This window comes from Echinococcus granulosus, assembly GCF_000524195.1.
Source record: "Echinococcus granulosus chromosome Unknown EG_S00003, whole genome shotgun sequence".
NCBI classification, from domain to species: Eukaryota; Metazoa; Platyhelminthes; class Cestoda; order Cyclophyllidea; family Taeniidae; genus Echinococcus; species Echinococcus granulosus.
Genome location: NW_020170383.1, coordinates 401,916 through 429,041, shown reverse-complemented (window position 1 = coordinate 429,041; position 27,126 = coordinate 401,916). Strand labels below are relative to the sequence as shown.

Below are 27,126 nucleotides of genomic sequence, written 5' to 3'. Positions count from 1 at the left end.
AATTAGCCCCTATGTACCTCGCTGGGTGGGCTGGCCTTTTGGGCCATGCCAATAGCCCAGACGCTACAGTAGTGTAGCGTCCCGGGACTCCCTGAAGACGAAAGAAGACGAAATACTCGGGTAGAATATATATATTCAGCACGGAGAAGGTGTCTGGGCTATTGGCATGGCCCAGAAGGCCAGTCCACCCAGCGAGGTACAAAGGGGCTAATTCAAGGTACAAAAGTAGGGCCTCACCAATACCGAGAGACAAACCAACATCGTATTACACTGCACTTTTGTCGCCACAGTTGTACTTAAGTGCCCTTGAAACCAAGACGAGGAGTTTGATAATCAAACTATTGTGTCAATAAAATGCAGCCCTTGATAATTTTAGGATTTGTTATGACAGGGATGATCCGGAGCGTTATATCTACAGTACAGTCCTATCTGTTAAGGGTTTGATACAGGAGGTCGGTACATGCGATAGCAGCACCTCAACTTATGCCTACATAAGTGTGCTAAGTTTGAACCAAGCTAGTATAATGTAACCAACTTAATGGAACAGTAGTCAATCTAATGCAAGCGCTAGGAGAAAATTTCAAGATTTCATACCACTATTGCATTTCAGATACCAGTAAAATACATGAGCGTGAGCAGAAAGAGTATTTTCCAAAAAAAAATCAGTGCATTTATGGCTTTCTTTTGTAAATTAGAAACTGTTGGAGAGGTGCATTGAAGCAATCCATGAAACTAGTGACATGATGGGTTGACAGGAAGGTTTTTCACAGTGTAGAACTTGGCAAAGTCAGTTAAAGTAATCAAAATTGTTTCAGGATGTCAAGGATCCCCTATGACGTGGTTTGGTGTGGCAATTTTATTTTGCTTGGTGTATTTGGTGCTCATTACACTATATTAAACCTGATATGCTACTGTAAAGGAGTTGTGCAGTTGCGGTAATGACTGGCAGCCACAACAAAAAGGTAGAATTATTTTGAAGGTATCCATAATTTATCTAATACCACGTTATTCTATTAGATAGTTTCGGCCTTCAGATTTACCTCGTAGACGTTCTGTTCAAAATTAATCAAAGTTGTGCAGTAGTTTAAATGCATCTCTAGTCCCCCACAAGGCTCGCCCTTCAATCTGGGATGCCCGAAGTGAGACCAGAGAGGATACTGTCTTTCAGTAGCGAAGATAAGGTATTTTGATAAGAATTTCATAGCATCCGTTGCTGAATCTCAAGCAGCCTTCGTTAACCCACATCACTATGTCGTTCTGTTGCGTCTGGTACTTATTAAGGTTTTTTTCGTTAAGTGGTGCTACGGCAGGTCTGTATATCTTGGGCACAATTATGCTGCGATGATTCGTTGTGACATTCTTGAAGTTAGGCGACTCGCTTTTTGGGGAAGCTTGGGGTAGTTGCTTTTACTGGAGTACTTTGTATTGGTTGTGAATCTTCTGTCTGCTTAAATAAATGGTATTCCTCTTGACTGGACCAATTTTGGCTTGGTATTGCTCCACTTTCAAGTTGTGGAAATTGCAAACAAGGGTTTATCGGCTTTGTTTTAATCGCTGTATCCGCCGTACCACATGTTTGGCCAGATCCAGTTGTTCTTTTGTGTGCCTTCTTTTAATCCTTTGGGCCCTCTCTAATGGTGATCGAAGATTTTATTTATGGTGGCTTGTATTTCATGAGGTATGTAGAAATGGTCCGCTTGCTGTAATGTGGTTTAGCTTTAGTTTACTTTCATTTTATTAATCATGTCGTGAACTTCAATACTTTCTTATTTCGGTGAGGTGCTTTTTTGTAATAAATATTTAAGTAAAATGTTTGAATCTGATACAACGCTAAATTATCAGCTTTACTATCACGTGTTCTGTTTAGGCATACCCCGCCAACAATCTACTTAAAGTCAGTGCCTTTTCCAAGTGGAAGTGTCAGCAAGCTGGCGCGAAACATGCATCTGTCACCTTCAAATTTGCTTGTCCCATTCAGTTCACTCGCCTCGACATAGGCAACGAAGCATCTGCATTTATTTCAGTCGAGGTATCTCGAGCCGATTCTTCGGAATTTGAGCTCTTACTACCGTCGTCATCCCTTATGTCTCCTGCAGATGCCAAGAAAGGCGTCTCTCTTAATCGTGTGCGCATATTCTCCAGTAGTGAGCTCACTCCTTCTATCTCCTGCCAAAAGTGGGACATATTAAGAGTCAACTGTACACAGCCTTTCAATACAGAATTTCAATATGGGCTGGCTTTCATTCGATTCTATCGCACGCCAGATGTGGTTGACGTGATTCCAACCGCGGCGACGGAAGAAGGGGGAAACTCGAGTAAAGAATGTGACGAGTTGCTGAAACCTGGTGGATTATTCAGGCTGGCAAAAAGAAGTGGCGAATCGGAAGAAAAATCCGCTATAACGAATGTTTCAAGCATTAAGGCTGCAGCCTTCGCGACAGGTTTCTGTTAGGGATACTTCATAGTTTTATTTCCTCTGACAGTTTGTTACAATTGGTATTGATTCCGGGCCACAGTGGTTTAGGGAAATCAGTGCTAATGGCCGCATATTGTCGTTCTGCTTGGGAGGCTATCTAAATGTTTCCTTTGTTTGACATGACCTCTCCTGTGCCTCACCTACTACAAAATCTTATGAATTAGTCCCTGAAGAAAAAAGAACAATGGTCCCTCCTGTGGCAGCTATAGGATTTTCATTCCCAAAGCTCGTTGGTTTTGGGTTGCACTCCCCTCTGCGTTGCTTTTCTGAAAAGCAAAAATGGTCTGGGCATATATTCTTCTCAAAATGATTATTTAATCCACGATAACGCTTTTCCCTTCCCGGGATCTCTTACATCCCGTTCTTTTCTACTTTGTAGTTACACAAAAGCTCCTGCAGGCAAATCGGTCTGGTGAGTTATACGTTTTCATCGTTCCATCGCTCATACTTGTACTTTATTCCTGACCCTAAAATTAAGTTCAAATGCCTTAGAGCCATCCCAACAAACACGCATATTTTCTCAACTTGCCGTAGGTTTACAATGACCGACTATGTTGTTTTATTGCTATTCTGTTTGGTCATTTATTGTTAAAGGGGACCCGCTTATTTGTTTTTACGTTTCATAGTTAAAACCCAAATCGCTTGTAAACTATTTGAGTACTATTAGTACCGCACTTTAAGGTAGGTCGCATGAATATACCTTTAGTACCCAATCAACAAGAATCTGACAAGTCTGCTCGCCTTGCTGATGCAAACTCATTGGAACTTTCTGTTTTTGAGGCCTATTGTTTTTCGTGGTCGCGCTATAATGTATCAATGCGTTCAGTTGCATTTTTCCTTAGTAAACCTTTGTGCACACTGGCTCCCACCGCAATCAATGGACTCAAGTGATTAGTCTTCTGTAACATGAATTTTTGTAAATCCCACTTAGCTTCCGACTGCGTTTGTTTACTTCGCATTGCCTGTCATTTGTAAAGTTGCTTTTTTTAGTTGAGACTGGTTATAAAAATAATACGAAATAGGGCAACTGTACATAATTTGAGTTTAATCTGGATCTATTTTGTTTTGTGGGAAAGCATTGGTAAATGGATGTCTGTTGTGCCTCTACTTCGATGCCATTGGATATTCATGTAGTTACGTCAAAACTCCGCCATCTTCATTGCTATTTATCGTCGCGGGTTCGCATATGTATGAAAGCACCACTTACCGGCTCATCTGGGTTGTTTCCTTTTTGAAAAGCATCGTCACCGTTATTGCTTTGTTAACTGTGCGATAACACGGGGCTCTGTTCTGTATGTTTAGTCATGAATTATTATTATTAACACGAAGGATTTTAGTCACTGCGTCGACTTTAAATGTAACACCTGTTTTTCTCTTCGAGTTCGAGAAATGCGCTTAATCCACCTCCTACGTTACATTTAGCAATGGACTCACAAGGGACAACTGCTTTGGCTACCTCGGCAGCGTCAGTGACTTCCACGCCATCAACGTCGGCCGCCCAGGAGGTCAGTTCAGCAGCAGGTGATACGAGCACAGTGGCAGAGGGAGGTGCAAGGGCTGGAGTGAAAGGGAAGGGACGATGCATCCTCGACGGCGTTGTGGTCGCCTTCAGTGGCTACAAAAATCCCTTCCGCTCGGAGCTCAGAGAGGTGTGCCTGCGATTGGGGGCCAAATATCGGCAGGATTGGACTGACGACTGCACCCACCTCATGTAAATCTTTTTAGTCATTTCGTCAAGCTTTAAGTCAAGTCTTTCATTTGTCGAAATACATGTTCTCGATCAGTGTTATATCGTCGCGCATAATTTTCCCCTATCGGGTCGTCTGCCCAAATGCTGAGAACTTTCTCCTTATAATTTATTGGTTCGACGATCTCTTTCTGTCAGCACCATCTCTCGATTTACTTACGTGCCTGGGCTGACTCAAGGGTCACTTTTACCTGATTTCTCGGTTTTAAACCCCAAATGTATGCCTGTTCCTCCCCATCACTGGCATTAGTATGTGCTGCTTTTGTTTTGCCTCTGAAACGCTGTTACTTAGCCCTAAACTTTTAAGTTGATGTTCAATTCTTGTTTCGTTTTCATGAGGCGGTGGGCGAGCATTATTAGTGTTTACAACTTTATCTTTCACACTCGTGTTTTTGACTGTGAGATTTAGCTCTGATTATCTTAATCAGTTTCGTGGCTCAAATTGAACTGTGCTGAATTCATCTTTGCAGATACTTCTCCTGATAAAAGTGCTATTTTTAAATATTCCTAATAACAAGTTGTATTTTAATGACTTAATTTCTTGGACCATGTGTGACATTCGGACTTCTTGGTTAATTTAATTGCAATCGAATTCGTATCTGTTTAAGTCCTTTAAGTCCTTTTTTACAAAAATGAGGGAAGTAATGTTTAACCAACTGAATTTTCTGTTGCCACTGACTCCTGCAGCTTTGTTCAGTGGTGCTCACTTTTCGCGTGCTTGTTCTACTAGATTGTTATCAGCAGCCTTGTATTTACGAAATTTTATAGTTGCGCTTTTCCGAATACACCAAAATGGAATGCGGTGAAAGGAAGGGGAATCATCACCTCCCACAAGTGGATCCAGGCGTGTAACACAGCTCAGAGGCGTGTCTCATGGCGTCCCTATCGTGTCGGCCGGGCTCCCAGTCCCGTCGGCCATGTTTCAGACGGTAACGACGACGATGTGGACAGTGATTGGGAGTGAGTTCTTGCCCATCGGCATTCTTGCCATTGCTGGTTGCTGAATTGTGCAGCATTTCAGCAATTGTCAAATTAAATACCATTTAATAGCTTTCTTTAAATTTCAATGAGGCCTCCTCTCTACATGTTCTTTTCTTCGATTCCAACAAAATTTTGCTATATCTGCTTATTTCCTGTATCTTACATCTTTTTCTTTACATTTTATCGCTCCTCCCCGGTGGATTCTTCCAATAACATAGGCGTAAGTTTGGCGATTTTGTAAATAGCGTATACTTTAAATGGTTTTTAAATGCTGGGAACATGGTAACTTTGTTCGACGTAGGATCAATGGTGGAGGATGCAAATAGCGATGAGTGGCGACCAGACGGTTCTGACCAGGACGACGAGGAAAGCGATGAATCCTCTGTCTCAGACGTCTCTGAAGAGTCCCATCCAGAAGGTGAGGAGAATGAAAATGAGGATGACTCAGACAGAGGAGGAAAAAGCAAGCCTCCTCGACAGAAAAGACGACGAATCAAGGTTCTGACCCCATCCACATCAAAGGCACCTCGTATGTTTTTTTACCTATTAAAATTTAGTATAATGTTTATTTTCTGAATGGCTCCGTTTTTTGTTACTAAATGGCTTCGTTGCTTTATCAGGAAATAAGAAATTGAAGACCACAAGAAATGACAAGTCTCGGCAACCGTTGAGGCCTAAAGGCAGTTGTGAAACAATTCTTGCTTTCATTCGCTTTGTGAATGGTTGAAAGTGTTTCTCACCTGGTGTCCATTATCCTCCTTGTTGCGCTTAAGCGACTGGGGTTTCTGTGTAGTTATTGTTAGAGGACAAGTGCTTACTTCTATTGCTGATATCGAGTGTCTACACTGGGACGAAATTTCCCAACATTCCTTCTTTGACGTCTTGTCAAAATCCTTTTTCGATATTTATAACCTCCAGATTTTTGTTTTTGTATACTTTGCCTGCAGTGTATTGGGAGGAACTGAAAACGAGCACTTGTTTAAACGCTGGCTTCCTGCTTTCCTTTACGCCTCAGGTCAAACTCTCAGATGCTCGTGTTTTGTGTATCCTAAGAGTGGAGCATACAGACATCATGGCTGGATGGCATCTGCCACTGAATATTTCACCTATGTTACCTTAATACAGTCTCATTTCTTTCTCCAATTCCCAACTTTATTACCTTGTCCGCTCCTTTGGTTTTGTCCACTATATTGTTCGGCTTACGATGACACCTTAGTTATTAAATATCACTCTCATTTATTTGGTTCGTGTAATTGATTGGCTATTGAAATAGTTTCTCGGCTCTTATCGGTGCTTTACATAGTCTTTCATTGTTTACTTCCTCTGAGAATTATTTTACAAGGGTATGCAATTGCGTTGGAGGTGTTTTCGCCATCTCTGACTTTTTGGGTTTTTTCAACACTTCCCCTTTGCGCCTACAATAAACGTTCTATAATGTTCTCTAGGTCTACTTACTTTGTAGGGTTTTGTGCCCTAACGCCGCATAGATAGTAAATCCGACTTCTTACTGAACTGATTATTGCACCCACAGCTAACTCTCTCCAGTATTTAAATTAAAGTGTTATTCTAAACTGGCTCCGTGATCTTGAACTTTCTAATCCTCGTTACAATTTATGTGCGCGACCTTTTGTATCCCTTTATCTTCACCCAGTGATGGGGAAATTTTGCTGGAATTTTAGGTAAAAATGTTGAGGATGAGGATACTGATGAAGAAATTCAGAGGTGAGCATCATCTTTTTATCCATTCAATGATGAGCATTCAAATTAGCGCCAGAATAGTCTTTCATACATATTTAAATATCCTCCCTCTTTTAATGCAAATGAAGCCTTGTTCCTATCAAAATATTCGATGGAATCGCCCAATCCTCTGCCTACGTTCGGATTTAAGTGTGTTGTCATGCACGGTCATTTTTGCTGGCATGACTAGACAGTTGTGTAATCCTTTGGATAAGTAAAGCATGATTTGGCTATTGGACTCTATCTCCATTGTATTCGAAGTTATCAGGGCTTTTACTGAACGTCATCATGGCGTCACTCATTTTCTACCTGTTTTGTTGGTAAAACCCTGTCTTAATAGGACTGCGGTCAATTCCCATTTCTTATTCTGTAGCTTTAGCTAATGGCCGACCTTTGTGAAATTTCTTGGTACATTGTGAGGTGGTTGCTTTTGTTGTTAATGTGTACTGACAGTATATGCATAGTAAAATAAGCTCAAATGTTGGGAATTTTTGTCGTGGTTTATCACTGCTTTTTCACTTTAAATGTTTAACTCTATAATCTATGAATAGTGTTTCTCGGTGATGTTTTGAGGCTGAAGATTCATTGATAACCAACGCTGTTGACAAATTGTAGTTTAAGTCGCGTCATTTTTTCGCACAACCTTATGTTCGTCTTGGTGCGATTTTGACCCATTTCATTTCAGAAATTTGGGTAATAATGCTACTTCGGCACGAAAATCTGGATCCCTCCCGCCTCTACCGGACTATTTTAGCGGACGAAAGTTTTTTATTTTTTCAAGAGACCTTGACGTCAAGGAGGGAGAAACTGTATATCGACTGATTATCGCCTTTGGAGGGTACGTTCTTAGTTGATAACACTTCACTTTCGGTTTTCCTCTGCTTTTTATATAAGTAGATTTTGCTTATTGTCTACGAATACTTTTGTTATTTCTAGGATAATTGAGCCTCATATGAGCACTGATGTTGAGTTCGTGGTATCTCGAGCTGCCTGGTGTGACGAATTCGATGAGGTAAGCCTTTTTCATTAGCGAAATGTATATTTCGCTTTTTTATCACAAATTAGCTCTCCCTACATCTCAGTATGTGGACAATTTTCTATTGCCGACCGAATCAGTTCATCCTTGGACTGCCTTTCACTGAAACGTTCCAAAATCTATTATTTGATCCCACTTATAATGATTTACAAAGATGCTGCCTGAGTGAGCTCTCAGTTACTCATTGTGCGCTTATGACGCTTCAAAAGGTGTTATCATCTCAGCACATTCGTGGCTCAAAAATGTTCGCAATTGTGATGTCTGATGTAATTATTGACTTACGCTACAGGGACTGTGAATGGGGAAGCACGTGATACAGAAAGCCTCGATACATTTCTCGGACCGTAAGTGCGATTGGGAGCAGAGAAAACCCTTCTATGGTTTCGTTAAGTGGCTGGATAAGCTCCGTTTCGCTTGGTTTTCAATGGTAGTCGCAGCTTTGTCGAACGGTGTGTGATTGGATGATTCATGAGTAAGATCGCTTGAGATTGCAATGTGGGTGTGCTACAGAAACGTTTACCTTATACCCACCGAGTCACTGTTAAATTATGGCTTTTCGAAGACCGCTTGAGACGATAATGATCTCCATGTAGTCAAGATACTGTGTACAATCAAAAAATTCTCCAGGTGCAATTGGCTGTTTATTAATTAACTTGCCACATATTTTTCCTTTCAGAACTAAGTGGGATATGTCTATTTGATACGAAAGTCTCGGCAGTGCGGTGGTTAGAGAAGTAAGGGTCCGCGCGTACTTTCTGGCTTTCATGGTCTCTCATATGCTAAACAATTTCTGACGAATTATTCCTTGTTCTAGCTGATGACTAGCTGTACTAATCACAGCCTTCTTGACTAAAATCTTCGTTATAAATTCCATTCAACAAGGCACTGGCCTTCGTAATCGGCATCGGCCTTTCCAATAGCTCTTAGATGCACACAGAAATGGGCATTTGCAATTTAGACAGCATTGCACACAGAGGAAGTTGTTTGTTTCCACTTGGGGAAAGTGGGCGAGAGTGTCTCTTATTTTGAGATGTAACCTTAAATTGCCACTACCGTCACCACTGCCCTTACCTAGCACTAACCGCCACATCTCCCTTTGTTGGCCACCGGCGCTTCTATTTTTGGCCTTTGCACATGGCAGGCATCAAGGCCGCGTACTCTCTTAGTGTGTGCTTCTGAGGGTCTGTCCGTACGCGCCTGGGCGCTTGTAAAAATGATATTTTTTGCCTCCTTTCTCCGCCTACTGCCTGAGTCATTTCTAGGGGTAGGGTGGTTGTGATTCACGCCTCTGTCTCCTTTAAAGTTTATGGCCTCATACCTTGGAAATTGGTCTTTGCCATCCTACCTTTCCTTTAAATTTGTAATTTCAAATGGCTTGACTTCTTATTCTCCAGTTCATCTCGAGTCAGGCGAAATTCACCTTTGGTTCTCTTAAAAGCATCATGCCAACAAGTTTCGTGTCCTCAAAGGCCCATGTTTTGAGGTCGGTTGTTCTCTATTGCTTGTAAAATATTGTAGCTTATTCATCGAAGAGCTTTCGAGCTGTCTCATTTCGCATAAATTTGTTTTACCTCAAATCAAATTATTGTGCTCAATTACGCCGCGTATCTGGAGCACTTTGCACTAATTTACTTTAATGCTTTTGAATTCGAATAGTACAGTTAAATTTTACTCGTTTTATCTTCTTTGTGTCGGGGAAATCGTTAGAAAACTTTCTGATATTTTTTACGAGTAGCCAGCTAAAAGTTGGAAGAAAAACCACAATTGCTCTCGAATTCGACTTGAATTTTGAGTTTCGATTTTAAATTTGTTGATGTGCATCACTTGACCTAGTGTATGGGTTCCCCATTTAGTCGAACAGTGTGGTGACAAAATTTAATTTAGGATTTGAAACATACCATGCGACTGTCGATCCAGTTTGAGGTGGCATTTACACGTGTGTAATTGATTGGCCTTTACTCCTTGATTGCCGCTACAGCTAGTCTTCGTGCCTTGGAGCTTCTTATCATCCGTTTGTCGCCCACTTTGTGTTGCAGGCTCTGGAGGTTTCCTCGTCATTGACTTTTGTCAAACCTGAGTGGATTTACGCCTGTGACAGAGCCGGAAAAATGGTTCCATTCCAACGTTACCAAATTGTTGGATAATCGTAATTTACTCCCTTCATACAGAGGAAATCGTATCACCTTCCATTCATTTAGATAAATATCCGCATCGCTTATCGTGTACTCTCACTGTCGTCAATATAACTCACTTCTTTTCTTATTGTTTTTTTTTTTGTCATTTTTCCCATGGTTGATTTGTAATTCACATTCGTTAGCTATAAGTGTAAATTGCGAGAGTTTCATTTGCTTGTGAACTCTAGGAGCCCCAGCATTTTATTGCTTTCATTATTCGTATATGTGGGTATTTCTTAACGTTAATTTTGGCGGTGGCTTAAATTGGGCTGTTTTAAAAGGTTTAATTTCCTCTGTTGAACCCCCTTTCAAATAAGAACTATTTTAGCCTATTTAGGTGTATCCCTATGCAAGATTGTTGCATTTTAGGAATTTTTTCCTAAGTAGGCGTTCCCATAAAACCGTTATGTCTAGGGTAGAGCTCAAATGCTGAGCTATTGGGTTATTCTAAACTGGCTGCGAGCTTTTAAAAATTCCATTTACTGAAGTGGCGTGATGAGATCCATCTTTCGTTGGAATGAATGGAGATTATTGCAGACGGTTGCGCTGTTCGCCGTTTATTTCGTGCGTTGCATTTGGTATCTGCAACTGAGGTGCCTCTGCTCAGGCAGACGTTGTACTTGTATCACTCCAAGTTACCGGCTGCAGAAATCTTGACCCCATGCACCTATGTAACAACTACCCTAAACCTGTTACAGATTTTGCCCCGGCTTACGATTCGCTTCACACTGACGGAACAAAAACTGACGTCTAGGATTTGGCATAGCTCGGGGTTTTTATCGTGTGCACTAATGCAGGTAGATGGAAGCTGTCTTTGGGTGAGGCGTAGTATTCGAAGGACTTCCCATTTGAGCTGTTTGAGCAGATTTGCTTTAGTTCCTTTGGTTGCATAGATTACTAAAACATGAATACGCGCCTCTGTGCATCGAGTTATGGTCATCAAGTTAGTACTCTCCAGATCTACTGACTACCTAACTTGCCTATTTGCAATTGCCAAATAGCCCTCTTACCTTATAGTTTTATCAGGCTCGTGGCTAGTTTATTTTGTTTTCCCAGAGTAAGCCTGTCTTTTCATAAATGAGGTGATTTTGGTTACCTCCATCGAATAACCTTGATTTGGGACCCTGGTTGGTTGCGCACGACTGGTGCCCTTGCCTCTCCTCACCTTTCCTGCAACACGCACCACTTTCTTCAGCTAATTCATGCACTGCCGATTGATTCCCACCTGATGGTGTGCTGAAGTAGGTCCGAAGGCAATTAGGGTGCGGGCAGGCTCTGCGTACTTTTGCGTGCTCAAGTCTGGCCCTCACGTTCTTGGTACAAATGTTTTCCTTATCAGTACAGAAGAGGCGGAATTTGAACTCGTACGAATGAGGGTTATCTATTATTTCTAATACGAAACGTGAGGGTCTAAAATACTCGTTCTCTTTTTCAATAAACAATCACGAGTAGCTTAGTTTCTCAAAATGTCTTTTGTCACAGTCACGCGCGTAATGAACCCACTTGAGTAGATGGTGCTATGTGAGTTTCGAGACCCAAGTCCTTGCCGGTGACACGGTTGACCCTGTTTTCGACGACTGCCTTGTTAAACCTTTTTTTGTCGTTAAAACTAATCAGAGAAGGCATTAGCATTCTTAAAATTCTGTAACATTTAATATATCACGCAAAACAAGTTTTGCATTTACGCTATAATGATTTAGCTGTAATTTTCGAATCTGTAAAATTTGCTGTACAATGATGAATCAATGTTCGGCGTACCGTGTTTAAATGTAGGAAAAGGCGTCTCAATTGTGTAAGTCCCCTCGTGTAAATTTTTTGATGATGCTTTATTGAGATCGAGTAGTGAAGTATTGGAGTAATTTCATCTTACAAACCTCATTGGTTTTGTAGTGCATTCCGGTCATGATGTCTCACATTTATCACCACAAACTCGCTTGACTTAGCGGTGGTTTTTGCTCTACTTCCCCATCTTCGTTCACCCGATTTATTCCTCTGCACTGCATATGCAAAGGTGAAAACATCCGTTGATCTATTCGACGGACATTCCATGCGTAAATAGCTTTTGAGGAAAGAAAGATCATCCAACCTGTTTTATTTGAGATCTGATTCGTCATCATGACGGGTAGTATTTATTTATGTGGGTCGCAAATATATACAACAATGTGTTGTATATTGAGAATCTAAACCTCAGAACGACAATTGTGTATCTGCCACGCTTGTGGTGCCACCACAATTTTGCAATCGTGTTGTTACACTGGCCCTGCAGTATGGGATCATGGCTCTCCTCGGTGGCTAGGGCCTTCACCCACGACTCTGTTGGTACGTGATGTGCCAAATATCAAATAATATATGAGTGTTTCGTTGGAAAAATCCTACCCGTTTGATGTAAAATTATCATGTAATTCTGGAAGTCTTTTTGGTTTTTTTTTTAAAAATTGCTTAAACATTAGTTGAAACCTTTTTGTCAGTCGTACATTTATACACTGTAAATGCCATTACAAATAGTCTTATTCACATCCGAGCCGTATTTTTGACCAGACAGCTTCTGACTGCGAGTTATCTCCTTTCCCTTATGCTACTTCATAACTCGGGAATTGCGTTTTTCACTGAATGGTATCGTAAGACGAGGTCTTTGTGTTCCTATTGCTTCGGTATTTTGACTATTTTTCCAGGTAATCATGGAGTGGTGTTGTTATCTTAAATTGATATTTTGCCTACCTTTTTTTGACCGTTGAGGCCATTCCATCTTTGAAAGTTATTTTCTTGCTCAGTGCAATGGTCCCTCGGGCGAGTGAATAATTTCCCAGCCCTTCTGTACGTAAATAATGAATTTCCATCCGTGATGGTATGGTTTGTTACGACTTCAGGGAAGACTTTGAGTGCTACAATTATACCTACTGGCTGCGTCGAGTGTCTTCTAAACTGAGGGATACTACGTCTCAGGCTTGTGGAAGCAAGTTCGCACGAACCGCAGTTTATTGATACTGTCAAGTCATGCTACCTCAGATAATGCGGGTTAATTCAAGAATGCGAATAATCCGTCCATAAAGATCATCTAAAAATTTGTGGTCTGTAAGTCAGGTGCGAGTCTATCGCCACTGATCCCGATCACGCCCAACAGCAGCGACTTATAGTGATAATGATACCGCACTTGAAGGACCGTGTTTTGAGGCCACCGAATGGGAATCGGGAGGGTAAACAGTTCTGGTCGCTTCCAAAACCGGGCCGATTTTCATTACACCTTACGCTCGTGAGAATTCTGCTTAGATGAATTTTCACACCATCTTCAATCCGAAAGGCTTTTCAAGGACTAATGATTGAGTGATTAATTCAAGCCTAGGTTGTGTCGTGACCGGGCTGCTTAGCGTGCATAAATTTATGCTGGCACAAGCCAAATCTGCCTGGGCAGAATGGAAATTAATGCAATTTTCTAAAAGTGATTGCTAAATTATTTCAAGACAGGTTTGTTGATCTTTATGCGCCAATTAAATGAAATTTTAGCAGTATTTACTAGTGAAACAGAGCGGAATAGATAGTAGCTTTGTGTTGGCTGTCTGCTGAAAGATTGTGGTGTGCAAGAGATTTTATTCTTGAAAATAGTCTGCCCAATATAGGCTTGGGCTACTCGCCTTTCCCCTTTTCGCGGGCCAGTGTTGGACTCCTTCCAACGTGACTGTGTAGGCGCTGAAGCCGTTTATCATCCTTGGAAAACCCTAAAACGGCCTGAACAGCTCGCGAAATGCAACATTTATTAATCACATTCAAAAATGATTGTCTTGATGCTGGAATCATTTGTTTTTGATAATTATTATGGGTATTGGTTCAACATCTTGAAAGTGGGAATATGTGTGACTCAGATAGTAAGCTGAACCAATTTTTTTCATTTGTCGTTGTGCTTTTACTGCCGAAGTTGGACACCCGAAATGTGTGACTGAAACTTTGCAGCTGAGTGAAATGTAACACTGAATCGTGTATGCCTATTTTTGGCACTATCTGTTTACTTTAACCCGGATTTAATAACCCAGGAAGTGATACCTTCACTGATTTCGCGCAGCTTGACTTTCATGCTGTTTTATTAATGTTAATAATGGTAGTATTGACTAGGAAGTGGAGGTAAACTGCATAAACAGTAGTTATGTTTGTCGCAGCGTAGAATGCAGTGGTTTTTTGCCGGGAAAAACTGCGTGATATATGCGCAAGTGCAAATAATTTGTACATAAACGTGTTGGTTCATTTGCGCAATCAGGCATGCTCACTGCCAAAGAGCAATCAAGTTTGCATGTACTTACCGCGAGTTGGTTTTGTGTTTGTCTAAAAGGCAGGGCCGCCTTGAGCCTGCTACTTCGGTCCTCACTCTTAAGAATCAGTGGACTAACAAAATTTTGTCCTCAGTTGGATTATTTTTATTTGTGCTCTCACACATTAGCAGCCTGTGGATGAAGAGGTCCATCGTTTCGTTACAGAATTGCTCAAAATGCGTTAAACAAGAGGTTCATGTATGACACCTACGCAGCTGTTGGAGCTTGTAATTCGATTTCTATCGCTACTGGGTAAGCCATTCCAAATCTCGTCTACTGCCGTCTCCCCGATTTGCTGTTTATTGTCTTCCTAAAACTAGCTCAGCACCGCGATGCTGTTATCAAGGCACCATACACTTGTGGCCATAAAAGCATGTCATGGAGAACTGTCATTTCACTGTACATTTGCTGTTGCCTTGGGGGCTGGGATGCTTTAAAGGACTTCTCCTTTGTTCCGAAAATGCATCCACTCCCACGTCGACATCCAAGCATCTAATTTAATCCGATTAGTGGAAGTAAAAGTTATCAACACTCGTGTTTGTGTTTGGGAATCTGCTGTTTATTTCACTCAACATGTTTCCGATTTAAGTATGTGGAGCCTTCAATGTCTAGGCTTGCAAACGCCTGGTTATTTTTTCTTCCCGTGCCTATTCACCACATTTGTGACTTCTAACCATGCTGCGTCTCGTGGCTCAAATAAATGAATTTTATGTTAACAAGAATTAGTTTTGGTACAAAGAATACATTATCGTATTTCAAACAATTTTGCTTATCCATTCAGAATCAAATGGAAGTCTAGATGAATGGAAATTTTGTTGCAATCAAGCTTCTAAAACTCGCCATTTCTTCCAAAGTACATTTTATTTCATCGAATCGTCGTCTAATCTCAAATGAATACACGGTTAGCGTCGTGGCGATAATCCTAGAACATCTGCAATGATATGCTGAAATAAATGGCGCAATACGGCGCTCTAACCGTTCCAAAATGGGAAAATTTAAGTGGGTTGGGATATTAGGGGTTTTTATTCTCCTATCGTAATATTTACTACTTTTAAAGGAGAAAACTACCAATGATGAGCATTCTCACTGGCGGTAAAACCACTTCCGATGTACAGATGGATTGAAAGCCGAGCACCCGTATTTCACGCTTCTCTGCCAAGGCCGAGTAGGGTCGCGCATCGCAGTCTACGCAGGGGCAGGGGATTACAGTCTTCCATGATGTCACACTTCTGGCTGGCGTTGAACTCAGACCATGACCTGCACTCTTTTAAATATCTACTGCGACTGAAACACTTCACAAAATCTGCATTTAACATTTGCTCACTTAGTCGATCCCTAAGCAAAGACGCTTCTTTTATGCTACTTCAGTCCTTTTTTATTTCATCTGCTGTGTGGTGCGATAACCTTTGTCGCTGAAACTTGTTGTTATTTCCAAAAAAATGTCTATTGGTCATGTGATTCATTTGACCACTTTTGCACTAAATTTTTTTACGCACTGCCATAACTTACCTTATTTCCAAGTTTTCTCTGTGTACAAATAATTAGCCACTTTCTCAACGTCCTTCTTAAAAACGTGCAAAGTTTTGAGTAAATTTTACTGTATTCGTCCATGGTCCTGCTAGTTATTTCTTATTTCCAATTTTATCATAACCACCAATTTTGATGGTCCACTGTGAAACATCAAGATAATGCATTCAAACCAGCGCCGTAAAACCATGGAAGCCTTAGTACTACCGGTGACTGTGACCGATTTCGAGGCAATTCAAGTTTGTGGGAGTACAAGTTATTTAGGTTGTTCATCTTGCATCAGTTTCTGTGCAATCAATACAAAGGTCAGCCATCTGGCTATGCTGTGGAAGATGGAGCCTTTCGTGGTTGGAAGGGGATTTTTTCGAGGCCTTTGTAACCGTGTGTATTTTCATATGGTGGCGCACAAACCTGCCTGAGCCCTTCTTGGACATAACAACATTAGACTTACAATTCAGTTTTTGTATATCTTTCAATAGCATCGAGTTGCATACTTCTTTTTACCTCAACGTTGGAGCACGTGCAAAGGACACTTCATTTGTTTGCTAACAGAAGTCGGAGTAAGGCGCGACACCCTTCACTTATACACATTTATTCAAGGTGCAATTCGATTTTGGAAGCACTTATTTAGGTGAATCGAAAACTTACTGTAGTGTCCTGTTTTATTTAGTTTCCGGGAATTCCAAGTCGAATTTTTTGCATTTTCAATGCGAAACAACCTGTTTTGTAGATGGTTAATGACGCCTGGGGGCTGTAGAATCATGCTGCGTTTGGGAGATGTATCCCGATTTGATAAACTTAAATAACGTTTTCTTTTTCGTCTTTTTAAAAGCAAATGGATATGGTTAACTCCGGACTATTTTTTCGTACAAAACTAAAAAGAAAACTTCTTTTGTCTTCAAGATCGGTAAAATGTTTGATACAAGGTAGAACATTTTCATCCTATTCAGAATGTTCTTAAACCCTTCAAAACACTTCCTTTCCATAAAGTAGTTTTTCAAGCTACGGCAAAAGGATAAGGTGCTTGCTACAGCAATAGATGTGCCTCGAACCTTTAAGCAGGGAGGAATTTTAAATCAAAAATAATTCCCAGGCTTATGGTGACAGGAAAGTAGACATGAATGCATTCCACGCGGTACGTGATTGTTGTGCACGAAGTTGCTAGAAAACAGGTCAGAAAGATAGTTTATTTTCTTCTGAACTTAATTCGGTAGTATGGAACCACTTAGGAATGCTTGAAAACCCAACAACCGTTTCTCTCTTTGGCCCAAGAACCAGACGAACGCCAGTGCGATTTGGCTGCAAATGGGTTTGCACATTCAAGAGTGACCACTCATTCAATGTTTGGGATTGATGAATCCTCGTGTCGGTGGAAGCCAATAGAAACGTTGCTGATAATCACCTATTTCCTACAGCATGCTAAGTGGTCAAGACGAGATTTCGATGGATATGCTAGGCTGGAAGCATTGGCATATTTCTTCCTTTTCACATGCCCCCAGTGTTTAGAGAACTCAGCAATCGCCATTTCAAGCCTAATTGTATCATTTATGTAGGCTGATGAATGCAACCTGTTAGACGGAGCGGCCTGACACTGGTTGCACTCAATTATTGAAATCTGGACTAAATAGTGAACTCAGGAGATGGGTTTTTTTTGAGCGGCGTACATAATATCATGAAACCTTGTAATTTTACCAGCAGCTACAAAAAGCCACTTTTTCCGTTCAATATACTGAACCTATTTCGGTGAATAAAGCACCTCAAAAGTCTTTGTCGATTTCAGGTACCGAATGGACTGAATAATCCAAAATGGTTTTTACTCATTTTTCATTCAGCACCAATTGGTCTTTATCACGTTGAATACGTTCACATTACTAAAAGCCGTGAACAGTTGTATTTTCTGTTAAGTTTCACTATTGTCAAGTTTCATGCTGAGAAGAGGCTGGTTGAGGTCTAACTGACTTCCTCCAGGTCGGCGAATCCGGCTATCAAGAGTGAGAAACAGTGACCATCCGTCAGACACCCTACAAATCTCGTATATTGGAAGCCTTATGATGTACTGACAAATTTTTTAAAAATTCCTGCACTATCCTGGTGCATGGGAACTTTACGGGTGAGTGCGTCTATTCCTTGGTCTTTCTCTGAAAAAAAGCTATTTTGTTTCACTTTCTCAAATCTCTTTGTGGTAATTTAATCAACGATGCTGACATTCCATCGCATCACATCTACCCGGTTTAGTTATAGTAACCCTCGAAATCAGCGTTAATTAAAAAAAAGAGGGAGCTCCAGTTGTCAGTAGTGGGCGTCCGCAGTCATGTTCAACCGACCAATCTACAGAAGTTCAGTATCTAGCTTCGGTGACCTAATTACACCAAATTGTCGGTTTTCGTTATCCGCACACGAAACCCAGTTTCTGACGCACTTTATGGCCCTCACCAGAACCAAATGGCACTTTTAGCACTCCCGTCCTAAATTACAATTGCCAGGTGATTTGTGCTGTCTAGGTCTACCGTAATCCCAAGACGGTACGAAAAGCATGCTTACTCATTGGGTTGAACATAGAAGGCTACCTACATTGCCTTCAGCAAAAGGCTTTGGATTATTAAGTCGGCATGTAGCGAATTATATGTACTTTTCTAAACTTGGGACCATTGAGCCCATCGACAAATTAAGAAGCCAAGGTGATTTGAAGTATTTTATTGAACAAACATTAAGGTAATGGACGAAGGTGACATTAAAGGCAATTCTCATGATCTGTGGAAGCATGAATTGTGTAGTTTCCAGTTCCACTTCTTCCACAATATAAACTGCGACATCGTGTAAAATCGCGTAAAATCTGTAGGAAAAGTATCTGTACAGAGCGCATTATACTGACCCACGCACGAAAAGTAACGAGCTTGGCGACACTCTTCACCGGTCTACTGCGAAATACTATTACTTAATCCAGTGAATCGCTTTTGGCATGCTGTTTGAAGTATTCCAATCCTAAGTAACGCAATCCTTGTTCCGGGTACCGTGGCATCGGGGCCATAGCACAGATCCTATCTTTCTTTTAAAGAAATATTCGGACTAAAATGAAAAAGGCACCTGTGGAGACCTTTCGCCTTATAAATCAGCCTGATCTGTTAAACGAAAGACGTGATTAGGTAGTAGGGAAATATCTATGTCAATAGCATTGTTCATTAAGTTGATGCATGATTATTGAACTCAGGGTAGATTCGAAGGAAAGAAAAGTAGTAAACAGGTGACTTTTTGCAAGAACGTTATTTTTCAGTTCACACTCGACTACTTACCCACAAAATGCATCAGGTATAGAAATAGCTTCCTTCCAGTGCAGTATGAACTTAGTACAGAAGATGTAATTGCTGCAATGGAGGCTTCTTGGCTTCTCCACTGAATTGCATGGAGCAATTATATCAAAGTGCCTGGGGAATTGTACTTGTCAGGGTTTGACTGGCCCAGTTGGGTCTTGGGATAATTTGTGTATGCTTCCAATAGTAGGCCTGGCCTCGCAATCAAATACTTCGCCTTATTGCCCGCACAAATTAAGCAAAAAAGGTTTTCACTTAATGCATTAAAGGTACTTCAAAGCTTCATAGCTCCAAAGTTTAAATTTACCATCTGACAATTAGACGATCGCTTGTTGTGTATATGGAATGAGCGAACTTTAGTATGATGTTAGTAATGCAGCCTCTCATGTGATAAGTAAACCAAGTCTATGAAGGTCGATTCGCTGGCACACCCAAATGAAAGTTGGTAGTAAAATTGCCACCTCTCTGGGCTCGGTGAATGTTACTTCATTTTGATAGAATTCACTCCTTAGCAAGTGCTGAACGCCACCATATTTTTTTCATTAAACTAGTTGCAAATCAAAAAAATGACAAATTTATTCCAAGTTCGTGCATTTGCTACTGGGAGGAGGCATTTTAAAGTTCAAAAAACAGCTCCTAGTGTCATTTGCAGTTCATTCAGATCACATGGAGCTCAATGGCAAATGAATTCTAGCACAGGCCTGTCAATCAGTATGTTGTAGGCTCAAGGAATTTGACTAACGAGTTCATAGCTCATACAAAGTGTTTTCAGTTTGATGTATTGATGGTCGATTCTGTGTCGATAGCGATCCAGCCATTGGAATTCCCTTGGAAGCTACGCTGTTTTCTTCATTCACACCACATACCACAACCAATACATTTGTGCTCTAGGTGACACCGTTAGAGTGTGTATTTATACCCTTAATCAGGGTTCATGTTAAATTTGGGAAGAATTTATTGCGCCTAATACATTAATCTGAGTTTACTTTAATGCCTCCTTATGACTTTTTCTTTGTTCTATAAAATCTGCTAACTGGAAGTATGCTTTAGGACTTAGTAATGATGCATAGCGCACAGAAATTTCGTTTGGTATTAATCATCACAGAAGCAGAGTATCGTATGTTCTTGGTTTTTGAATGCCGCTAGTTGCCGGAAGGATCGCTTTCAATTGCTCAATTTGCATAGTAATTTATGCAGGCAGTCATGTTTGTCAGAAAATCAATCTGGCAGTAACTTCATTTGGTTATGATAGTTTGGCAGATTTTCGGTGTTATTGCTGGTTTCTTGTCTGTTGTCTTCCACGTCAGAAGGCTAAAACATTCCAAGTAAACATGGTCAAGTATTTAGTATCCCCTTTCTCCGTAGTTGTAGGAGTGGCACAAACTTCATGCTTCATCCCGTTCATTAGGTGTTCACTTGAAAACAGCTTTCCACATTCAACAAATGACAATGTATCCTGTACTGATGTATGTATCGACGGTATGAGCTAAAAGTATCTCGAGAATGAAGATGATTCCGACATGCCGTTCCAATTTACGTGCAAGTATTTTATCGTAACGAGTAGCCTGAGCGGCTTTCTCAAATGGGTCTGAAATTATGGTAAGTTGTTTACGACTCCCTTTTTAACCAAATAATCAGGCGGATACAACACTTAACAATAAGTATATTCCCACATCAAAATTCCCTTGGTGCTCCTAGTAGGCAATGCAATTAGAGAGTTACACTTTAGTTTCTTGTATGCCTTGTAATGTCTTTTTCGCAAAAAGTCCCAACTTCCAATTTAGGATATGCATAAATGGCACAATTTAATCAAGCTGAACTAGGTGAAGGTAATCAAACTGAACCTTATTGTAGATGTAACCTCTAACTCTGACATCGCTATATAAATCATTTTTGCCTTTTTAACTTTTTCTGTGGGGTCTAAATATCTTTATCCCAACCCGATAACACATGATGCCTTTTCTGGTCCGCTTCGTTTGACATTTAATGTGACAAGACTCAATGAAGTCCAGCTACTTTTGCTTTGCCATTCAGTCTTATTTCCTTGCCCTTCTGAGACTCTTGGATGTACAAGCCTTTTGTAGACGCACTTCTCGGGTCCCCTCCCTTCTCATCACTTAAAAAGATCCATTATGCGAGGAGAGGTCCCCTCGGTGTAGTCGAGATTAAACGACCACATCACGACAGGAGAGGCAATGGGGCTCTTCACACTACCGATCCGGTTAATGATGGTGGTGCTGCGACGTCAGCACCTCCTCTGTGCGTGCCTGTGTTCGCACTGCAGCACCACTTGAGCCGCTGCGTCCAGCGCGGCACTGGAGGAGGGGTGGCACTCGTGGTCGCACACGCGCAGCGCAATGACCTCGGCACCTCTGGGGTCAGTTGTACCTTCATGTTTCATCACGCTCGAAAGTGGTCATTAAACACATCGTCCAAGGCAAACTGACCTAACCCCAAGTTTAACTGATAAGTGAAATTTTGTCTGTTCACTTGGAATAGTTGAATGTAGGAATAGTTGGCTTGCCATTCGGATTAATAAATCTGACTTTTCGTGCAATCTATTGAAATTTGGCTTGAGGATGACTGACTGGTTGAATGGTAGTCGGTTACATGTAAAACATGGGCTCGGTTTATCCACTCGCTCGAGCTCTACCCTGTGGACCTACACTTAATAAGTCCTCTCCGATTTTTTGCTACACACAGCCACCAGACTGGTCACACAATAAAAGCATTTACTTATTAAAAAATCATTGGCTAAATAAAGCAAGATCAACTTTGAACAGCAAAGAACCATAGCGCTAGCCAAGTCTGGAAGTAAACAGGGGTAAACATTGTAATGGCTGCTACCCTATTATAGCCACTAGAACGATCAAAGGCATAGCTAATCACACGTACTTTTCTTACCGAACGAGATCATTTCTTTACATCCCACGTCAAGCCTTTTATGCAAATTAGTCACCTTAGGCTGCATACGCTTTGAGGACTGTGCGTTGGACCCTAGCAACCAGGCTTTCCACTATCCGGTCTCTCAGATTCATTTTATGTACTCCAGGCAACAACTTCGAGCCAGGCATGTGACTTCACCTGTCTTGAATGATAGCACTTTCATTTATACGATTTTACCGCAAGTAACTACCTCTAGATAATGGATATAACCCTTCTACCAGCAATTTCAGCATTGTTTTCTGTGGCTCAAGTCATTTTGCACGTGAATATCGGAAATAGTTATGTGAAGAATGTAGACAAGAGAGATGCAGGTTGGTTTCAAGAGTCCAAGCCTGGAGAATCACTTGCTGTCAAAAAAGATGACTAGTGATGGTTGCGACATACGTGAATTCCATTGTGGTCATGTGAGAGGCTTGAGGACTCCGTAGTTGAAGTGGCAAATTGTTTTGCACAACGCCACATCGTGGCGCAACTGCTGGGGTGCTTCCACGTCAGCGTGTGCACGCATATGCGCAAGCAACTAAAGTTTGATTGTTTGCATGAAATCGAATTCCCCGCAGAGTTACTATGACCAGCTTAAATATACAATCAGTACATGCGAGAAGAGTGGTTAGAGAATTCTTTATTTTCCGTCTCTCAAGACTGAAATTGTCTGGCCCTGTTTACGCAATTGAGTATATGAGGCCGTTTTCGCAATCTTACATCAATACCAGTATGTGAGTTCAGAAATATGTTTTATTCCATATGAATCTTTCTTAAATCTGTGATTTTTACCCTACTCCTTCCATCCATTCCCCAGAATTCTCCAAGGTTATTTATTTGCGATTTAAAATTGTCACCGAAATTGCTATGGGCACCTAGACAGTGAAAATGGGATTACTGCGACGCTTGCAGCCGTGTCTGATGACTTCATGGAGTGTTTGGGTATGTTTATATACAAGTGATTGACCTCAAAATATTTGTATCGACATCGACAAACAGATATGTGGGCCGTCAAGTACCTATGACCCAGACGTCGTCATATTACTCAGACCCACAACATCTAATGCACTAGTTGAATCAGCAGAAAACATCCGTGGCTGCTGAAAGGCTAAGCAAGGCGTATGGCTAATAACGTTCATGAAGCTAGGCCAGCGCCTTGGGAACGAGCTCATTCTGGATTTGTGTTGGGACGGTGTGAATTCCATGGAATGCGATACCTTCAAGTTAGAACCTGTGTACTCATAAAGATGTTATTAATCGGAACATTTTTGTTCATCTACACACTAGGCGACATCTAATGATACACCTACCTCCGACTTAATTCAACGTTAATGCGTGGAACCGCTTGTTAGTGTCTTTCCAAACTCGTCTTGTGGCCATGCCAGTACGGTCTCGGTCTGCGTAGATTATACATAACTCGGTGACATTCGAGGGACAGAGGCGTCCTTGATTGTGGTCATAACCCGAATACATACAGGTAATTTGGCGCATTTTAATGTTCATTTTTTGTGAGTAGTGATATAATTAAGCTGGATTACAAACACGGTGATGTGTTTGTGTAGCCATAAACATTTAACCGATTACATAAACTAGAGTTAGTCTAGAAAGTGCTTCACACTTTTTATATCCATTGCCTTATAGCACATCCGAAAAATGTCGTGATTTACGCAGACCATCTGTTTTGATGTTCCATTTGCCAATGAAGATTTAGGTATTTCTGTGGTCGCTTCAACATCCTGCAGCACTTCAGGGCATGCCTTAATCAGCGGATCTGTAGTGTGGACTCAACTTGTAGAACTGGTTTATTTTAACCTGAAACATGATTTACCGCACTTATTCATTCATTTATTCAAAAATTCTATTCCCCCTGGGAATTTACTGAAAGTTCCTCCGAATTTATTTTATGCATTGTGAAATATGCAAATTCCATCTACTTATGCTTCTAAAGTTCCCTTTAAATTTGAAAAGCTTTTATGAAGCTTGTTGGCGCTTAACTTTGGGTGCTTACTTTCAGCTGAAAGTGTGATTGGGGCGTTTAGGATTATTCACTTGTCTTGTCTATAATATTTTGGGTCTGTATATTCTTTCCAGAAATGGTTCCCACCACCTTCTACACTCTGCATGTAATTAACACCGATGTTTGTTTAAAATGGAAGTCGTTGGCCAAAACCAAAAATCCCGAGATTGGCCCCAATTAACCACTGATTGGAGCGATGATTTTTACCTATCACTTTGAAACAACTTTACCCTCGGAATTTTATTTGCACAAATTTATTTATTTTGTAATTTCTTGATGTTCAAATGCTACCCATCAAAAAATCCCATTTTGACTTTCTTGGGCGTCTCAAGCGCACAGATCGACTAAGTGGGCACCCAGCTTATTGATGAATTCGGGTTTATCAGTGTACTTTTTGGTGCTTTGACAAGAGTTAATGGTTTTTCATTGTAAAATAATGGGTGACGCTCCACTACTGCTAGTGGGAGGTACAATTAGTCTGCCGGTTTGGCGCCAAGCTTCCTATTATCGCAGGGTGACGCTTATATATGGTAAATCTGCCAACTGCAGGGAGAGAAACTCACCATAGTGGCGAATGCTGTGGTGCCTGCTTTGCTTGCAACCGTTCAGTTCTATTTTAATGCGTCCACCACAAGGGCGTGGTATACCGCCGGCAAATTAATGTCGACACCCACCGTCGGGATGGTCTCTGTGCTCACCTCAAAGGTACTGCAACACCTCAAACACGGGCATGTTACGTAGTTTCAAAATAAATAAAGTGATATTCTGAATTAAAAGTTGCGGTCCAATAGGGTTGAATTTCACTCCTTTGGAGGAAGTAATAGTGTTTATGGTAAGCGAGTACTTAAAACGATTTTTGTCATTCTTTTATACGAAATACTTCCCTACAAGCGCCATAAATTGGTATCATCCACTACACGACCCAAAGGCGTGCTTTAGTAATTCAGTTCCATGAATGTTTGTTACATATTCTGCTTGCTGTGTTCTCCTTCGCAAGACTTCATTGTCATTGCCTGGAAAAGCAAGGCCGGACGACAAGCTGTGAGTAAAGCACTGAGTGAGATAATGGGCGATGCGACTATTTCGTGGTCATAAATATGGCATATGTTCTCCGGATCACTCGTACGCAGTGGAGGACGACATCTTAGTCCATATTCTTGGTTGAGCAATTGGTACCTAGTAAAGTGCGCTCTAGCTCCGTTTAATTTGTACCTCGCCAAATATAGCCTGAGAGTCCAATAAAATTCAATAAAAGTTATCTACGCTCTTGTGACCATCGGTGCTTGTAGTGATACACTGGTGAACCACCCATTGGCAAAACGTTTGGAATCCCAAATCTTAAATTTTTTCAAATAAGGATTTCCATGTATTTGCAAATCAGCAGAATATTACAGATCGTCTCCATTTTTTCTTCATGTATTTCTCATCCGACCAACAGTAGAATTGCCGTTACCCTGCATCATTTTAACTTCAAGCAAAATCCAACCTATCGGAGGGATTGTTTCCCTAGGCTTTCTAGCATCTAAGCATATAATCAAACTAAACTTGCAGATTACTTGACCTATATCAACCAATGGAACTTTAGCTGGTGTAAGCTGCTCTGGCTTCTTTCACGCCAAAGAGCCTACATTCATGACTGCATCATGCTATTCACCGCTGTCTATAGTCCACTCTTGTCCTACGCCTAATGCGTCACATGCTTGTTTAACGGCAGGGCCTCAGTTTGGCGAACATGAGTTCATCATTGAGGTGATGTAAAAGCGCATTTGCGCATGTACCCTTCCGGTGTAGATTGTGCACGCGCTCGGTGAGTGTGTGCACGTGGGAGCCTGCGTGGCACCGTGTGCTCACCCCACGCCACCACTCGCGCGAGTCCCTCGCTTTGCGCTCCACCGATTGTCGCTGATGCGCCCAAGGTTATGTTTACCTGCCCGAGGCCGGAAATCACGATACATGATCTGTTTGGAGACAAGAGTCCATCAAACAACCTAATGTAGTGACCAGGTTTTGGCAATTTCTGCATTAACTAATCCAATCCACCGGAGCAAAACGTAACCAATTAGTAAGGTCCCGTGTGTGACAGGCCCTTAATTAATTCAACTAGTCAAACTCAGCGTACACACGCATTTTGCCTTGAAGGGTGGAGGAGGGGAGGAGAGTCAATATATCTTCATTCATCCGCGGTCTTGTTAAACTGCTAGTTGATTAAAAGGTATTTAGGCATCTACTATGATCAGACACACTTTTATTTGATTGGTGAACTTTGTGTCAAAATTTAGTCGAACCCGAGAACGGGTATCAACAGTAAGGAATATAATACTTTCTTGGAAGTTATCTCACTTTTAGCTTACCAATAAGAGTGGTTTTGAGAAAACACAGTAGTGGATCTTGTCCGAACACCACTATTATGCGACAAAAGTGTCAATTTCTTGAACACCTGTCGTAACTGATTGATGAAGCCTCACTGGAAAGTATTACAGAATAATCATAAACTAGTTCATAAGCTGTTTTTTTTGCAAAACTGACGGGCACCACAGCAAATCTAATTAGTTTTGTTTACAATGCAGCTTCGAAAATTGGGATCATGAAAATACGAAGCAGCAGAATGGTAGATGGGAATCCTGGTAAATGTATGTGAAGCTGGTCTTCTTCAACGATTAAAGATTATTCGTATGCTGCTGATCATCAACGGTGAAACATATTCCACTACGAAGGAAACACTCGGAATACTCGATTTGCATTGTTTCAACACCTGCCCCCAAAAGCTTCAGTTGGCATTTGTAGTAAAAGCCATCGGCGGTCCCGACTCACAAGCTATCACTTCAATAACTGTAACGCTCTATTTCTGTACCGTTTGCTCGTTAGAATAGTCTTGCCAAGCCACTCCCAACTGTCTT

General features: G+C 41.2%; 1 protein-coding gene across 1 annotated transcript; it reads left to right on the top strand. All coding sequences in view use genetic code 11, as the record gives it.

The window, feature by feature from the left end:
* Positions 1-1,130: 1,130 nt before the first annotated feature.
* EGR_00727 (DNA repair protein XRCC1) lies at positions 1,131-26,135 on the top strand (the record flags this gene model as incomplete). The annotated part of the gene is made up of 14 exons (XM_024489976.1): positions 1,131-1,181; positions 1,868-2,441; positions 3,899-4,187; positions 4,992-5,173; positions 5,506-5,733; positions 6,884-6,926; positions 7,627-7,779; positions 7,878-7,953; positions 10,014-10,101; positions 13,229-13,401; positions 21,410-21,661; positions 24,779-24,934; positions 25,227-25,270; positions 26,021-26,135. The coding sequence occupies 14 exons, from the start codon at positions 1,131-1,133 to the stop codon at positions 26,133-26,135; spliced, it is 2,424 nt and encodes an 807-aa protein (XP_024355379.1).
* Between the last annotated feature and the right edge of the window lie 991 nt (positions 26,136-27,126).